This window comes from Thermobia domestica, chromosome 3 (assembly GCF_964235325.1).
Source record: "Thermobia domestica chromosome 3, izTheDome1.hap1.1, whole genome shotgun sequence".
Lineage (NCBI taxonomy): Eukaryota > Metazoa > Arthropoda > Insecta > Zygentoma > Lepismatidae > Thermobia > Thermobia domestica.
The window spans coordinates 130,234,149-130,253,453 of NC_137456.1; the positions used below are offsets into that span (position 1 = coordinate 130,234,149).

Consider the following 19,305-nt stretch of genomic DNA (forward strand, 5'->3'; position numbering starts at 1 on the left):
CTTAACTAACTCACTCACTCACTCACTCTGTCCTATGGAACCCTAAGGTTCAATGTCGCGTTCACAAAAGCTCTCCACTGACTTCTGTCCTTACCAATTGGATCCAGTTTCTACTTTGTATTCCTATCTCTGCGAAATCCATCTTAATATTGTCCTCCCATCTGCGCCTAGGTCTTCCTAATGGTCGTTTTACGATTGGTCTTCCAGTCAAGACTTTGAAACCGTTTCTACTTTCTTCCATTCTAGCTACACGACGTGCCCACGTCTCTCTCCAAGACTCTGACCCTAAACAGTGTTTGGTAAACCGTATAAATTATGAAGTTCCGCCATTCCATTACTCTTGGGTCCGAACATTTGAACAAATGGAATGGCTTGGGTCCATTCCTATTCCTCGTGGGTCCGAATATTCGTCTCAGGATCTTGTTCTCAAATCCTTTCAGTATATGTTCTTCCCTCAGAGTAAGCGACCATGTTTCGCAACCATATAGAACAGGCATGATTATAGTTTTATATATTTTAAGCTTCAAATTCCTCGACAGAGTTCGCGACAACAAGAGATTTTGAACCGAATAGTAACACGAATTCCCTGCTTTTAGTCGACATTTAATTTCTTCGTGAATATGATTTTCGTCTGTTAATACTGATCCTAGATATTTAAAAGTATCCACTTTATCAAAAGTATTACTTAATATTTTAACGTATCCATAATTTGCTGTATTACGGTCCCGACGCACTTCCATGCATTTTTTCTCTGCATTTACTTCTAAACCCATGTTCCTACAAGCGTTTAATAAGATCTCTGATTTCTTTCTATTGTTCTCCTATCATCCCCTATTAAATTTACATCATCAGCATATGCCATAACCTGGTGAATACCGTTCAACTCTAGGCCCTCCTTGCTATCTTTGATTTTCCTTATCGCGCATTCCAGAACAAAGTTGAATAACAATGGCGACAACGCATCACCTTGTTTCAGGCCATTTTCGACGTGAATGCTCGTGGACAAAAATTTTCCTACCCGGACTTTACTTTGGGAATCATTTAAACACATCTTAATTATTAATGTAATTAATTAGTTTTCTTGGTATTCCTAGTTCTGTACGAACGTTGTATGATGTTTCTCTCCTAACCGAGTCGTGGGCCTTCCTAAAATCAATAAATAGTTGATGTACTGGGGTATTGTATTTTCACTTCTTTTCGAGTATTTGTCGAATGGTAAATATTTGGTCGATAGTTGATCGATTTCGTCTAAATCCGCACTGATAATCTCCAATAATTTCATCTGCGTATGGGGTCAATCTTCCTAGTAGAATATTTGAAAGGATTTTTATAGGATGTTGACAGAAGAGATATGCCTCGATAATTATTAGTCAGTTTTGTCGCCTTGTGAATTGGAACAATGATTGATTCTTTCCACTCTTGTGGCAACTCTTCCTTGTTCTAGATAAGGATAATGAGTTTGTGTATCTTGTTCCACAATTTTTCGCCTCCAGCTAAAATAACTCAGCTGGAATTTCGTCTACACCCGGAGATTTGTGTTTCTTTAATTTCTTTACAGCGGTTTCTACTTCTATTCGGTTGGGTTCTGGAATATATGGTTCTGCGGTGTGTGTCTCCTATTCTCCATGCACATTAGCTTTTGGCTGAGTGTCAAGCAAATTGTAAAAGATCCATCTGTTCTTGCCCTATGAAATTGTTGCATTACATACTCTTTTATCGTTTTTAATTGTGACAGTTTGTTTCCCTTCAAGTGCGCTCGATCTCGCATTTTGCCAGTCATATAATCTAATATTACCTTGCAATTTCATTTACTTCGACTGCACTTACAGCGCCTTATAAGTTTGCTGTTCGAGTTGAAGCCACAATTGTAATAGTCTTCATAAATATTCTCCAGTATGTTGTCTCAATATCTTGTAATATACTGGACCTCGACATTTTGGGTGGGCATAGTTCATACTCACTTTCAGTTGAAGGTTCCTCTTGCTCTGTAAATGTCTTGTACTGCTGGACGGGCTACCTTCAGGTACGGGCTCTGCCTGTCCTTCAAGATCACGTCCTTCCTGTTCTATCCAGTGTATCTTCATGCATTTCTGCGTCATTCCCATTGTATTTGCGAATTAATATGCTATATAGCATACTCGCGAGGTCCATATCCTCGTTTTCGATTACGTTCCGATATTCAGGACGTCTCACGTCAGCTTTGACTCTTTAACAGTTCGACAGTATTCATGGGATTAATTCGCCTCATGATACCGATGTACACTCTTTACACTCTAACCCACAACCCGAATACTCCGAAAGGCCTCCTACTGCTGCTATATTATTCATACAACTAGAGTAAGTACTTGTTCGTGGAAGTACAATATGCCACTCTCGAGTTCTTTCGTGGCTAAGCGGTTAGCGTACATGCCTTTGGCGTAGAGACTCGGTTTCGATTACCGGCGGGAGGTCGTGGTTCGGATTCCACGTAATCAGTAGGTCCTGTCTCATATAGCCTCGCTGCTGAAAGAAATTAAAATCAGCTCAACTCAGCTAGAATGGCACGAGCAGACAATAGCTGCGTTTTGCATGGGAATGACTCGTACCGGTTTTTGGGATTGGGATAATCTAAGCACATTTTCGTGTGGTTCTGAGCGTTCGAGATTATACACATCCCTTGTAAAGTACTGAATACAAGTAATACGTAGATAAATTAAGTAGTTAATTTTTACTTCTGCAATATTTTGAAAAATTCAAAAAAAGTGGGGTGCGACTTACAAGCACCCAAACGTAAGTTCACAAGACATGAAAAAGCAGTGACCGTAAAGTTGGGCAATTGAAAAAGACCAAAAAAAAATAATAATAATCGTGATTATTTCAAAATATTATAGTATATTTTTTGTTTACTTTTATTGACACGCAAAGACCATTATTTACTAATATAAAACTTATGGCTTGTGCAGAAATACGGTACACTTCCAAACGAAGATTTTTTTTTACAATTACTGCAATTGCACATCAAGGAACAAACTGAATTCTTCAGAGAATGAAAAGTGCATTGAAGGGTCAGGACGATTTTGCACCTTCTTATTTGTTTCAACTTCTGACAAAGACTAGCAACTATTGCTTCGTCCAGATCATACTTTCCGCATGAAACAAGTTGTTCCTTGGCATGTGTGTGATGATACTGTTCCATTGTTCTTTTCAGACCTGTCCGATGTTTTTCTATCGACCATTTTTATAATTGCATACTTCATTGCTTCATAAATCAGTTAAACAATGTTATACAAATACTGTAATACTTCAGCTAATATTTATAGTATTGACAGAAAAAGATCAGATAAGATTTGATATGTTTTTATGTAGGTCTGAATCGACGATACCCTTGATCTTCGGAACGAAGTTCCAAGATTCAGTGCTGAATATAAATAGTACCATTTGTGAAATTAACAGTGTTGACAGTGGAAGAAATTTAGCAAACTCTTATGCTTCTGATTTAATTATTTTACACTGTTATTTAACAAACATGTTGAAAATAAATTTATCAACACTATTTCCTCCTATGAAATCTTTGAATATGTAAAGAAAAACGAGGTATTTTTGATAGAATATCATTTACAGGGTACGCGTGTTTTTTAATACGCTGTGTCGAAATTGTTTTGTATATAAATGTTCAAATTCGCAACGTGGAGATGATTTTACCCCACTTTGTCTCCCTGATTCTTTATAAATTGCAGTCCCAAGCAATAGGGTTGTTTCTGTATGTCGAAGGTAGGCACATACCAACTTTCGTTAAAATCTGGTTTTACAAGTTACCGTGTGACAGATGGGCACACACATGCCAATCGAGTCGAATGGCAGAAGCTTTCCTAACTTTCTTCAACAAAATTGCTTTTTTGATCGGATAGATTTTAGAAATACCACTTCGAAGCACGAGAATTATGCTCAAATTTTATAATAAAAGTAATAAAACTAATGAAATCCAGGTATTCTAATATTAATCCTTGCCCATTAAGTACTCGGTTCAATAATATATGCAGAGGGTAGGTATCTGGGTTTTAATTTCTCCGTGAACAAGATATGAAGAAATAAACCGTATATATTAAGGTGTATATATGAACTTACATGAACTTGGGAGCTTGAACACCTCCCGCCCTTCCCTTCCACTCTTGATGAAATTCTGCGACTCTGCTTAACTTAAAAGAATACTGCACTCAAAAATGAAGAAAAAACAAAGGGAGAATGTACTTTGTAAGTATATTCCTTTTAACTAAATAGAGCATAAGTAATACTTTATATGTAAAACAATAGCACATTTGTGCATAATCTGTCATTAAGTAGCACTTTTCTCAAATTTGCTAGGTTGCTGTACATATCGTATGAACTGTTAGAGGAAAATGAGTTGGTCTACGTAATTTGACTATGTGGAGAGCATGTAGTCATTTTGAACTGAAGTAGTTTTCTTTCAGTAGATGTATCTGCATTAATCATCCAATAAGATGCTACTCATTGTAAAAGTGCTTGATTTTTTTTTTTTTTAACAAAATTCCATGTTTATTTCAAAAGAACGGTACATTTTATTGAAAGTATTGTCCTTCGAAGCTACAATCTTTTCATACTTCTTAAGGAACACATGGATTCCGCAATAAAATAAAATTGTGATCCACCCATCGAGACATTTTTTATCTTCAAAAGATCTGAAGTGTTGCTCAGAAAGGTCATGCTGCATCGATCGAAACGTGATCAAGGAGCGACGTATGATAAATAGATGAGTGAAGTAAAACATTGCATCGAAGTTTCTGCAAGCTTTTCTCCAATAAGTTTGCAGTATGTGGTATGGCAATGTCATAGGAAACAATAAATTTATCTTGTCTTTTGGCATATTGCGGGCAAATTTTTTGAATACTATTAAAATCGAGTAATTGTGTTCGATAGCGTTCATCATTGACCGGTTGCATCAACTTATAATAGACTACACCGTCTTTATTTCTGCAAATGCACAGCATGACCTTCTTTCCATGAATATCCTGTTGTGGCGTTGATATTGATGGTTCGTCGAGACGCACCCATAATTCTTTTGCGCGTAGGATTGTCGTAATAAATCCACTTTTCATCGCTGGTCACAATTCGATGCAGAAATGGCGTCCGTTCTTGTCTTTGAAACAACAATTCACAAATGGTTAAACATTTCGCAACGTCTTTGTCAATTCATGTGATACCCAGTTGACGCATCGACATTACGTGCTTCAGATAACTCTGAGATGAATCTTCTTCCAGTAATGCCTCTAATTTCCTATCTTCAAACATTTTCGGCGATCCAGGACGATTTGTCACTCACGTAAAAATAAAATAAAATAAAAAAAAAAAAACCTCTTTCAGTAGCAAATTTCTTTATGAATGCAGAACTATATAAACAGATAGATACATATACAAAACTCAAAGACAATAAGTAATTTAGTTTCACTCTGAACCAAGATCACACACTGATGTTAAATCCTATTGATTATACTTTTATATGTATCTAGTGTCACTTTTCGCTATTGAAACAGCACAGCTACTAACCAACCTCTAAAATTCAACAGCGAGAATTATTTGAACCATCTAATATAATGTTGGTGATACTGTGTTTTAGTTGCATCATAGATATGTTCAACCACAACCAAGGTTTCATTTATTATAATAATTATTATTTTCTGCTTTCAGAGAGGTGGATTTGGCAGAGGACGAGCCGCTCCCCAATAACAGTGGATGAAATTTTATGTATATTGCTTATTATAAATAAAAAAAGTAAATAAAGCAGGCATGTGAAAACATGCTTTTTGCAGAATACTAGTTTCCTTTACCCAAGTGTAACACCTTAAATCTTCCTTGAATGATAGCTATTTGTAGCTAAATATTCAAAAATCCATAGGGGCAATTCCATAGTTACGGACGTAACATTTTGAAATTTCAAGACAAAGTATTTAGGACACAAGTAAAATAAGCTAGCAATTTTTTCTACATAAAATACCTGCTACCGTGAACAGTTTACAGCCAAGTTTTCAAAACCATATTTTTATTCTGTATTGAGTGGACAATTACAAAAGATGTGTTACGGACGTATGTCAGAAAATGTGACAACTTACAGGTACAGATGGCAAATCCACTTTTTCTCTGAATTATTGAACTAAACCAAAAGCGTTTAAGTACACATAATATGTGGAAACCTGAAGCTGTATGGAGCTACACATCAGCAAAATTTAGTTGTACAACATTTGAAAATACAAGATAAAGAAAATGTTTCGGACGTAACATTTTAGTGTTACAGGTGTAACCGTTCTGAAATCTGTTACAAAATATCACTGTTCAGTATAGATGTTGCCAAGAAAAGTAAGAAATATTCATACAGAAATCATGTTAATTTTGAAAACTTTATTTTTTTATATTTGAAAGTTAGTCTCTGTTATCCATATCAGACTCCTGTAAAATACATACTACTTGTGAGACATCTATTTCACTGATATTATTATATTCTGGCCCCACACTTTATGAGAACACCTTTATCAGTTTCACCAACTACTTGTCTTGCAAATTTGTACAGATACTCCCTTCTGATTTAATGTTGACAATAACCTGTAACAATATCTTTGTATTTTCAGTGTAATTCTAAATATCTTTTATTATACTTCTGGGCAATGTGTGATTTTAAATTATGCACTAACTAGTTAGATGATGATGATACGAAAAAAGAAATAGAATCAAAATTTATTTTAATGTTAATTTGATGTCATAACAACGTTTTATAAATAAACGATATAATAGTTCACGAACCATTTTAGAAAGTATGTATGCGCAATCATAAAAGTGTATTTTATTTCAATAATTGTGTGTCATCATAAAGCACGGAAACACAAATACAATATAAATTATTTTTGAGTGAATTTAGTGATATAGCTAAAAGTATGACGGAGGACCTGTATATAACAAGTTATGCTGTTATAAACCCACTGACCAAAGGAAATTGATGTGACGTTCATTTGGATGACTTCATTAGTTGAATGTTTTTTCTTCACTACCTAGTCCACATTCTTTGAAAGGAAACAATGTGCCATCCTCCTCAGAGGACAATCCAACTTTCACCAAATTTGTCGATAGAACGTACATAGTGTATCTGATGTATGTTAGGAATACCTCGGATTCCATCCCAGCGTTTTGCCAAGAAATTAGCATATTGTGTAACATTGTTCGAACGCACATGTATGAAAATCACTTTTTCGGCTATAGATTGAGCACATTCAAGAAAAGATAGTAATGTATATGGGTGTATCTTGTCTTTACAATTTGCCACACATGGTGTTTTAGCATTCCTCTAACACAATCAACTTTTTACATGCAGGACGTACTGTCCATTAAGGCTAGAAGGCTTAGCCTATCCATTTATTTATACATCAGCCTGAAATGTTGCTTTTGGACATTGATCCAATTAATTTTATTCAAATAATTTATTTTATAATACGCTGCTTCAACATCAAGCGAGTTGAAGCGAAGCTTCTGCAAGGATGCATTCCGCTTTTCTCATGGAATTAGAAGAATGGGGTGGTGACAATCACTTTCCCGCCACCCTCAGCAGACGAAAACTATTTAAGATATACACAAATCAACACGATGCAACGAAAGTGGACGAATGGTGACGAAGGCTAACCTTTCGGGTGTTTGGGGAAACAAAAGCGACAGGGCGCGGTCTTGTAAGAAACTACAGAACAGAGACTATGAAAAAATTAGAAGCTCGCATTCAGTAACAAGTTTTACCAAGAAAAAAGAGATAGAAAATAAAATTGTTGTTGTTATGAATAGTATTAATATATCAGGGACCTTATTGCATACTGGTTTGCGTTATCACAGCGTAAAATTTACATTTTAGTTGGTGATAATTGCCATAACAGTTATAATTGCTTGTACTTTTTGCGTTGCGCTGCTATCCGTAAGTTTTTCGAAGATCGATGCTGATCTATACTATACCCAGATGAGGTATAATTTTTCCTTTTTTTTTCTTTCTTTCTTCATACTTTAAATGTAAAAGTAGCTTTTTCTGCTAAAATCATCAATTAACTGAGCTGCTGCTCCACTGTTTTCCAGTACTATGCTGATATGTGTTGTTGTGGGTGAAGTGGTTAAGATTGTGTGTATGATTTCGGGAATTTACAATTAATATAGCCATATATCCGGTTTTGTTTGTTTCTTTGAAACAGTATATGAAATTCTTATTACTTCATTTGTTCATTTGTTACATTCTTGAAATAATTGATTGGAATTTTTTAGTAATCTATTGACTGTCTAATAAATTGGAACCGTATATGTAAGGAGAGTATGAAGCAGAACCACTCTTATACTGTTTCTTGCATTATATGATGAACATATTGCATGAATTAGCATTTATATATATATATTAAGCATTACAGCCAGGTCCCTAGGTAGTTTAATAAGGACGTGATTTTTTTTTTTTTTTTTTGTGGGTTTAGGGGTAACTTGAATTCACTTTACTCTCATTTATACATACAACAAACAATTGCAAGTTTGAGGGGACTGGGCCCCTCCTAGCCACCCTCTAGCTACGAATCTAATTTCAGCCTACCCATTTCTAAACTTCACGCTACGTTACTGTTTACATGTAATGTGCAGAAAAATGCCAGTTCAAGAGATCACTGTTTATTGCACCGAAAGTAATGTTGGTCAAGGTAAAGCGTTGTCTGAGATGTTGATTAGCACCATCGGAAAAAGTCCTTTTCAGTTTAGGATTCGTACTTCAAACAATTTTGGATTGAATGAATGAACAACTAATTTATCATGTTGCATATAATCTGGTAAGATGGCATATGAACGTATTCCAGATTGTGTGTGTGCTACTCCAGTGTAAACAGTTATTTGGACATTGGACTAGTGTGTACTTTGTACTCCATCCTGGTGAACTATGCAAAAATTTTCACTGAAATTAACTTGTAAAATACACCGTTCTTCTGACGCTAGCTCAGACTTGGCTTTTTCAAAATAACTACCGGTACTTTGATTCTTCTATACGAAACAATGAATTAGAAAATGTAGCAATTTGCTCTCCAACATTTCTAAAGCATCTTAGAGCCTTCTGGACTGTTTTAACAATCCGTCCTTCATTGTCAGTTTACCACTGGAACTAGCTAATTGCTTCATCTGAAGGGTGTGGCAAAGGTTTTAAGAGTTCTTCGTTTTTTTTTTTTTTTTTTTTTTTTTTTTTTTTTTTTTTTTTGCCAAACATGCATGGCTTTCTTTCATTATCATAAACTATTGCCTCTATGAGTTGTTTGCTTTTTATTCGAAAGTTGTTAATAGCTTTGGTGACATTAGAAAGAAGAAAGTCAATGTTGGCATGGTAACTGCAGACACAGACATTGGTTGGAATTTCTGATGAAAGCAGTACATGGTTAGATCGAAGTGCAGCTAAAGATGAAAAAACAATTTTAACATCTGTTTGTTCTAATTAAAGTTCACTCACTGTCATGTACAGGTATTTCTTCTGTCACTTCTTCCATCAGTGGCGGAGCCAAGGGGGGCCAGGCCCCCTTGCTCAAATTCTTGCCCCCCCTAGTGCTCCCCCCACACAGATGATGCTACGGTGAGTTGCCAGTGGCTACAAGTGAAACTACTTCCGAAACATCTCTCGACAACAAAGTTACGAACTGCAGAATACCGTTGCGTTCCGAATAAAATAGCTCCACTCGTTTTAGTTTGTAGTACGGGAAGATCTAATTCACGGAAATCTGTGGGATGCTTGCATTGACCTCGCCACCTGGACATTATCTAGTTATCTCCTTTGTTTTTGACAAACAACCAGAAAAATAGAAAATCAGTCGGCATTCTCATTCGCTTCAATGTTGAAAGTCATACTAAAATATGATATGCATACTTACAAATAACATGCACTGCAGTAAAACATTACACTTGTGTTGGACGAAAAAAGTCTTCGTACACTAAGTAATTGATTTCCATTGATTATGGCGACATAGAACAAATGCATAGCATCCATTAAATAATTTGGTATTATTATTATTATGAGTTTATCTACCAAACAACTATTTATTGATTAATAAAAATGATTAATCAATTATATTTAGTTACGTATGGTAGATGACTTCAGATTATATTATTTACTGACCGACAGTATCCTACGCTGTCGTATCTGTACATAAGAGGTAAGTTCTAATCTTTTCTTAGTGGAATTTAAGTAAAAGAACTTGTTTTACCTCGAAATGCTTAATTACAATTTTATTTACACAAAGACAATTCTAACATAGAAGATAATATTAACGATGCTATTTGCATATACGAGTTACTTGTCACAAAAACTAATTACGCTAGGAAACTAAAACCGTGCTCAAAATGTCTTTCTTAGCTAACTTTTACCAGTGGTAGCAATTGAAACTCACATGAGTATATGGTAACCTCTCACCCGAAGTCCAACGTTAATCTCTTTGCACATGGCTAAAAAAAAAAAAAGTCTCTGTTGCCTCCGTTTTTACTCTCACTCTCTGCCAGCCTGAATCCCCATTATATTACCAAATGTTATCAATCTTTAATTTCAAATTAAGTGCTTTATGATTTTTTTGCAATTATAAAGTCTCATTAGTTCCTATCACCGTTCTCTTAGGACAAGTTATTATAACAAAGGAAAAACATTAATGGTTCCTCTTGATTACTTTTCAAGGCTTTTTCTTATAATTCACTTAAGCACTATTTTTTTTTTTTTTTACAAATTATCCTTTCCATTTATTCCTTTTTTTTCATAAAATCTGTTTTCAACACATTATATTACCATGCGGTATTAAAACAAATCTCGAACTTCTGATATTTATTTACCTCCATCATTCCATCTGGAAAATCAGTGTAATCTGTACACGAGGGACTGTTTTCGGGCTGCTAAAATTAAGATTACTGGTGCCATCCTATAACTTTGAGTTTCGCCTTATCTCAAGTAGATGCAGACATGTAGAAGGTTTGATCCTTGTAGACACACTAGTTCAAACGCTGTCCAAGATGAGGTCTGGTAAATATGACTCTCAACGAACAGTATTCGAACAAATTTATCAAAAATGTTCGGAGATATGCAAAGAAAATGGTCTCGAATTCCAGAGCCGGAAACAAATAGAATATAGGGGTTCCTCGTGGAAACGAACTAGACATCCGCCATCGAAATATCACAAATTCATTTTGGATGAATCTTTTCCTTCATTGGATGCAGAAAACGAATTTTCTAAAGATAATATATCTATCAAGAGACATTTTTCTCCCTTCTATTGATAGACAATCTCTGATATGGAAAACCACTTTGTATCATGTTGCAAAATCATCAGATCAATCACCACTCTACATCCAAAAAGTAAAAACTTTTTAAATTACAACATTGTCGAGCCTATAACCCAGCATTATGGAGTGATCTGCAAACATTAAAGTGAGAACTCAAAATCCTCCCAAACACAATTAATAGAGCAACCCAAAAGCATATAAAGCATAACAGCAATTTACACATATGGTTGGTACCTTGAATATGATTGATTGTCTAAGGGTCCAGAAGAAACTAGCATAATTTAAAATATATAGCACAATTCTTGGAAAATTCTCTTTAACTGAAAGTTTAACATACTGTGTTAATATTTTTTAAAACCAATATTTACAATGCAAAATCATTGAGAACATAACAATGCAACAATGAAAAGCTTATTTTCATTTCTGTAAATTTTTGGGTGTAATCCTTTGATGTGGAGAAATCATAATCATCATCATCATCATAGGTATTCTGCCTTTATTGGCAGGTCACTTGCCGCAGCTGAGAAGCTTCCACGGTCCTCCGATAACCTTTTCGTCTTCGCGTATGATCTTTCTGTTTTAATATCATCCATTAATTGTAGTCTTCGCCCCCTCCCTCTCTTTCCCGCCACCATACCCTCTAGGACGTCCCTCGTGATACAATCTCTTCTTAGGCAATGTCCCAACCAGGTTCTCTTCCTCTTCCTAATAATATCTAAAAGTGTTCTTTTCTTACCCACCATTTCTAACACACTCTCATTCATTTTCCGCTCGACCCAACTAATTCTTTCCATTCTTCTCCACACCCACATTTCGAAGGCTTCCAGTCGATTTTCGTCACCTTTACGTAATGTCCACGTTTCCGCCCCATACAGTACAACATTCCACACGAAGCATTTTATGAGTCTTTTTCTCAACTCTTTGTTCAAGGTCCCACAAAACAGACTTTTCCTCCTCCTAAAGGCTTCTTTCGCCATTCCTATCCTTGCTTTTATTTCACGTTCGCATTTCATGTCATTACTAAGAATACTACCCAGGTATCGAAAACTATTCACTTGTTCTATTTTCTCCCCTCCTACTTTTATATTTGACACAGACCCCTTCGTTCCAATCACCATGGCTTTTGTCTTTCTAACATTTATTTTCATCCCATATTCTTCAAAGCCCTTTCTCATTTTTTCTAACATTTTATTAGTTTTCTTTTCAGATTCTGTAACAAGCGCCATATCGTCTGCAAATCTTCTGCATCTAATCATTTCTACCTCCTACCGAAATGCCATCATCATCATGTAGGCTCTTTTTCACTATATCTTCTAGATAGACATTAAATAGTGTTGGCGAGAGACAGCATCCTTGTCAAACTCCCCTTCCAATTGCACTCTCTTCCGTCAGTTCTTCCCCTATCCTAACACTTACTTGTTGGTTCATGTATAAGTTTCTTATGAGTCTTCTATCTTTCCATTCCAACCCTATCTTTATAAGAACTCCCAACAACAATTCCCAATTCACGCGGTCAAAAGCCTTTTCTAGATCAATAAATACAACATACACCTCTTTCCCTTTTTCTATAAATCTTTCACCGATCACCCTTAATAATCCAATAGCATCTCTTGTGCCCTTGCCTCTTCTGAACCCGAACTGCTCTTCCTCAACATCTTTCTTTGTTCTTCCATATAATCTTCTGTTCAGTATTCGGAGCACAATTTTAGCTGCATGAGATATGAGACTAATAGTTCTATAATCCTCACATCTCTTTGGATTCGATTTCTTAGCCATCGGTATCATGATCGTTTTCAGAAAGTCTCTTGGCCATTCTCCTGTTTCATATATTTCATTGCTTAGTCGCCACAATTCTGTCTTTCCCTTGTCTCCTATATTTTTAATGAATTCGATTGGTATGTTATCTATTCCTGTTGCCTTTCCATTCCTAAACTCGGATATAGCCTTTTCAAACTCATCCCGAAGAATACTAAATCCTTTATCATCCTCGCCTACTTCATTTTCCACTTCATCATTTAGGCTACACGGTCTATCCCTACTCTCATATAAGTCTTAACGTATTCTTTCCACCTTCCTATGACCTCATTTCTCTCGCTGACTACCTTCCCATTCTTATTTTCTACTGCCATCATAATACTCCCTTGTTTCCTTCGAAATTCCATAGATTTCACCTCCTTGTACATTTCCTCATATTTCCCAACTCTTTCTAATTCTTCTATGTCCTCGCATTTTCTTTTGTAAAACTCTTCCCTCGCTCTGTCTGTTTCTCTTCGTAATTCATTATTTAACTTTCTGTACATCTTTCTGCCCTCTTCTGTATCAACCTGTTTCCACATCTTCCTCTCCCTCATTTTCTGCAACATCTGTTCTGTAACCCATGGTTTCTTAGCAGTTTTGTGTTCGCGGTAACCTACTGCTTCTTCTGCAGCCTGCTGTAAGCAACATTTAATATGTTCCCACCGTGCGTTACTACCTGCACCTATCGTTTCCTCGTTTGAACATTTTTCTTCTAATTTTTCAGCGAAAAGATTTCTTATTTCCTCGTTTTTCAACTTCTCAGTATTCAACACTTTTTTACCTACTTTTCTTCTGCCTACATTTTTCAGTTGAATATCTACTTCGGCCAGCACAAGATTATGATCAGAGAAATATCAGCCCCAGGAAGGGTCTTCGCGTTCTTTAAGCTATTCCGATACCCCATAAGCACTCCGCCAGCGGGCCGCCGTAGGCCCATCAAAGTGCGAATGGCGGGCCGCTGGCGGACGCCGCCGCCGTGCCACCTGCTCGATTACACTAATTACGCCTTCGTCCCGCCGGCGGGGTATCCGCCATAATCCCGCTGCTCCCCCGCCTTTAGCCGATACCCAGCCGCTGAAATCCCCCCATGTATTTCCACATGTGCAAGACGTAATCGGATCTACCGCAAACCACGGCGGATTGCCCCCAAAAATTTCTCTTCATGCCGCCTTTAATCATCTACTCTTAATTTTGGTAACAACGTATTGGCACATAAGCGCTGAAACCTTTATACCAATACATGGTTAAAATACAAAGATGGGAATGGATTTCTTGGGAAAAAAATGAAGATTTAACATTTTTTTTCAAGAAATCCATTCCCATCCAGGGATGAGTGGGCTGTAGAAGGCTTTTTTTTTAGGCTAGCCAGAGGCTAGCATCCTTTTAGAGGGCTACACCCTCTTTTAGGTATAGGATGTGAGAGGATAGTTTAGGTTCATAGGAACAATGGTTGGGCTAAGTGGTATTCTTTAGGGATCCTTTATTATTCTTATTTATCTGAAACCAGGACATTATGATCTTTACGACCATAATCATAACGTTGGGAAAGGTGTTCTACGTTATTAGACAGAACTTGCAATGTAGATTAATTGGTGTCACACAGAAAGATATAATAACAAGGACTATGAGAAAATACAGACAATAACAACTATTAATGTAAGCGCAACATAATGGGATACAGTAAATGATTATTATTTGATATGAACACATACAAAATAATTAACATATAAAGTATTAATCAGATAATAATGAGGGCGAAGAATGGGATGAAGTGCGATACACGGGACAACACAGCGTTATGTTAGGAAAACGAATGAGTGTTACCTTCTGCCTAGGGGCATCTCTTGGCTGATGAGGACGATGGGAGCCCTGTTAGGCACAAGAGGTATCACTGTGCAGTAAATGAAGGGAAAATGTGAGGTAGATGGGCATGAAGTTGATAGTCTTGTAACAGGACTCGATCTGGATGATCGATGGCAGAGTGTAGCAGTAAAGTGTGAAAAGGAGACAAAGCGGAGAGTAAACGTACCGAGGACGGACAGGATGAAGTTCATGAAAATGCATACTGGCCATGAGTAATGGATGCTGAGAGCTGTAACGAGCGGAGATGAATTTCTGTCGGAGAGACTCAAGATGATATGTGATGCTGGGGAATTTGATGAGTTCATAAAGTTCTCTGGTGGGGCTGGGTAACTGAATACGGTTGGTTATGCGGAAAGCATGCCGTTCGAGAATTCGCAGCTTTTCGTAAAAGGAAGCTGGTGCAGAAATCCAGGCGGGGAAGCCGTAGCTGAGAACTGGCCGCATAAATGCTTTGTACGTATTCAGGACTACGGTCGGTTGGAGTCCCCAGGTCGTACCAGTGAGGCGCTTCAGGAGATTTAGGCGTTGGTAGGCTTTGGCAGCGATGTGCTGTAGGTGAGCTTTCCAGGTTAGGTGAGTATCATAAATGATACCAGGTAGGTGACTATTCTGGTTGGAATGATGGGAGTATCGTGAACCCGAAGTGTGAGTAACGACGGGTTTCGATGGACCTTAGAACGTTTGCGAGGTGGAATGAAAGTGATAGCTTGAGTTTTCGCTGCATTAATAAAGAGGTTCCACGTGGTGCACCAACGAGTGAAGCGATTAATGGCCTCTTGCAGAAGCTTATTAATTTGCCGAATAGTGTTACCCAAGGCTAGAAAGGCAGTATCGTCCGCATATTGAAATAAATAAATGTCAGAAGGAAGCGAAGGAAAATCGGCCACAAAAATGATGTACAACAAAGGTGATAAAGCAGAACCCTGAGGTACTCCAGACAGAAGAAATATAGGATGAGAGAGCTGATTGTTGATGGAGACGTAAGAAAGGCGACAGACCAGAAAATGATAAATAAAACGAACGTAAGCAGTGGGAAATTTAAGGTGAATAAGCTTGTAAAGAAGTGCAAGGTGCCATACCTTGTCAAAGGCTTTCTCCAAGTCAAATAGTAAAAGGCAAGAGGGTTTGACAGAATTGTAGTGGGTTATGATTAGACTGGTGAGGCGAAGGAGTTGATCGTTGATGGAGTAGGAAGGTCGGAAGCCTGCTTGGTGAATAGGAAGTATACCTTTAGTTTCGAGATACGGATGGAGCCGCTTAACAATGATACGTTCTAGAATTTTACTGAAAGTAGATGTTAACTGGATCGGACGGTAGGAGGATGTGTCGGTTGGAGGCTTATTGGGCTTTAGAAACATCAGAGTTTTAGAAGTTTTCCAATCTGTTGGAAAGAAGCCTGTGCGAAGAATGAAGGTGTAGATAATGGCGAGCAGATTCAATAATAATGGAGGACCTTCTTTGATATGCCTATATGTAATGTCAAAGCCAGGGGCTGAATTTCGCTTACGGTTAACAACAGTAATGATTTCATCGGTAGTGATGGATGTTGTGAGTGGATGATTTGGTAACGTATGAGAGACGTTAGGCTGTAAGTCAGGAGATGCAAGACTAATGCGGTTAACAGGGTGTGCATTGGTGAAATTGGTAGATGGTGCAGGTGTAAAGATGTCCTGTAAGTAATCAGCAAAAGCGTTCGCTTTCTCTTTGTCAGTTTGGAGCGGAGCGTTATTGTGAAGAAGTGGGCAATGCGGCTTGGTATATTTGCCACACAGGGCATTAAACCTTTTCCAAAATTTTGTGGGGTGGCTGGTTTCATTAAGAGCATTACACGTTTTGACCCATTGTCTTAGTTTATAAGCCTTGATATAGTTTCGAACGGTACGCTGTAGTTGGGTATGATGATGAAGAGTATCAGGATTTCTAGTACGGAGGTATTCTCGGTACAATTGACGGGAACGGCGAATCATAGGTAAGTATTGTGGGGGAAGACTAGGCTTATACGGTGTGGAGAAAGTGGATGGAATGTAAAGTTCTGATGCATGAGTGATAGTTGAGTTAATGGTATTAATGCTGTCATATAACTGGTCTTCTGTCGCAGGAGGTTGCAGATGATGTAATGACTCAGAGATATGGTCACGGTACGTGTCCCAGTTGGCTTTGTCGTAGCGAAGAGTTGGCCGAAGATGTGGTGGATTGGTAGAGTAAGAGGCCTGAGTATGGCGGTACGTCAGCCGAATAGGTGTGTGATCGCTGCCAAGAAGTGCAAGCACATCAACGGTACAGTAGGAGGCAAGAGTACTAGAAGTGATGACTATGTCGGGTGTCGTTTGAGAGACAGGACGAGATGGTGGTAGATCATGAAGAATGCCTGTGGTATTGGAAGTAACAAATTGAGTGAAGGTGGTGCGTTCATTATCGGTACGGCTATGGAGATTGATATCTGCCATGATAATATAATGCTTGTATGTGTTGGAAATATGTTGGAGGAAAGCAAGAGGTATCGGATGTCCTGGTCTTATATAAGTGGTGACGAGAGTGATGGCAATTTGAGGGAAATATAAAGTCGTGATAACATGCTCGGGAAGATTTGTTAACGGGCAAGTATGGTGCCGAGAGGGAAGGGTATGGTAAAACCCTATGGCGGCCCCACAATTGGCTCTCTGAGCGGGAAGAAGGTTGTCGTGGCGATGGATGTTATAACGAGCGAGGTGGATAACGTCCGATCTTTTAAGGAAGGTTTCGTTTAGGAGAAAGGCGTTTGCTTTTTCTTCGAGCAGTAGCGTTTCGAATAGTAATTTGTTTTTTTTTTTTTTTTTTTTGAAAAAGATCGAATATTAAGGAATAAGAAGACAAGAGCCATAATTAAGTGCAAAAGGTGATGGCAGTTAAGAAGTGGGTGAATGATTTGTTGTGTGAAAATGAGCATCTGTATTAGAGTAAGTTGCGTTGAAGGAAACATGAAAGATAATGCGAGCAGCGTGAATGATTTCCTGGAGGATATGAGGACGAATGAAGGGGTGAATATTTTGTAATGCTAATGTAGTGAAAGCAAGAAGTTTATCGATGGTGACAGGAGTGGAGTCGACGGGAAAGTCAGTGTTTGTGGAGGAGTCGTGAGTCCGGAGTGGAGCTATTAGTTCAGGACGAGAGGTTTCCGGTTGAGGCTTTCCTTTGCACTTATAGCTATAAGTTGGATGCTGTTCATTGCATGTAGCACAGAGAGGCGGAAGTTGTAAATTGGAACATGTGCGGGTTGAGTGACTACCAGTGCAGTAACCACACACAACTGTGTTGCGACAATTAGCAGTGGTATGCTGATTGTAAGCTTGGCACTTTTCGCAACGAAGAGGAAGTGGGGGTGATGAGCGAGATGGTTCTACACGGTGCCTCTTTTTATAAATCAGTGCGCCATGAGTAAGCAATGAATCAATCGTCTCCTGTGATGGGGTTAAGATTCGCATCATGTATGTGGGCCCCTGATCATTGCGAATACGAAGAACTTTTGTTATATTGAAACCTTCTAGGTGCAATTCTTCGTGAACTTCCTCATCTGTGTATGAGGGGTCGACTCCCCTAATAACAACAGAGAGAAGAGGAGGTTTCCTAGGAGATGGTGGTTGCTTACGTCTCGATGAGCTGAGTGTTTCGATTTTGGCAGTTTTCCCAAAGATCTCGAAGAAAGCTTTGTTCCGGATGGTGATAGCAAAGTTGGGATCCGGCGATTTCAAGATTATTCCATTACGGGACTTCACTACTTGAGAAAGAGCGATGCTCGGTAAGTACTTGCGCAGTTGAAGAACCACGTATTTAATGTTATCGTACTTTGGATCGAAGTTTTGGAGCAGAAATGAATGAATCTGTGGAGCTGAAATGGATGAGATGCCTGATTGCGGATGAGATTGATGTGACGACGATGAATGAGAAATAGCGGTATCCATGGCAACGGAAGTATCTGTTTGGCTCAAATGTTGCTTCTTTGCTGGCGGTGAGTTCATGACTCGCTCAGCATAGCTTTCTGGATGGTGTGGTGATCTAGATCTGCTGGAGGCATTAGAGATTGTGAAGGCTGTAGAGCGCTCTGAAGCTCGGCGGTGTCTATGACCATCCTTCCGCTTTTCCACTTTCGAGGGACAAGAAAGACTGGTGGTAGACCTCCATGATGACCATCTATCTGAGAGCCTGCGACTGAAACAAGATCCGCCATGGAGTGTAGATGGTGGGCCGAAGCCCAAACCAATGAGATGTGACGTAATGAGATGAGATGAAATGTGATGCAGGTGAGGTGACCCGCTCGGATAGTCACCAAGGTTGGGACAGTTCTCTGGACAAACCCGTAGCACTACACACCCTTGG

The 19,305-nt window shown here is 38.2% G+C and overlaps 1 protein-coding gene across 1 annotated transcript in view; it reads left to right on the forward strand.

Moving 5' to 3' along the window:
• The window catches only part of LOC145680736 (small ribosomal subunit protein eS10-like), a 30,849-nt gene extending 25,043 nt beyond the window's left edge, over nt 1-5,806 (forward strand). Inside the window, exon 5 of the mRNA XM_081751694.1 lies at nt 5,683-5,806. Coding sequence (XP_081607820.1) covers nt 5,683-5,721 — 39 coding nt within the window. The 3' untranslated portion in view covers nt 5,722-5,806. The remainder of the gene's footprint in view (nt 1-5,682) is intronic.
• The last annotated feature ends 13,499 nt before the right edge of the window (nt 5,807-19,305 follow it).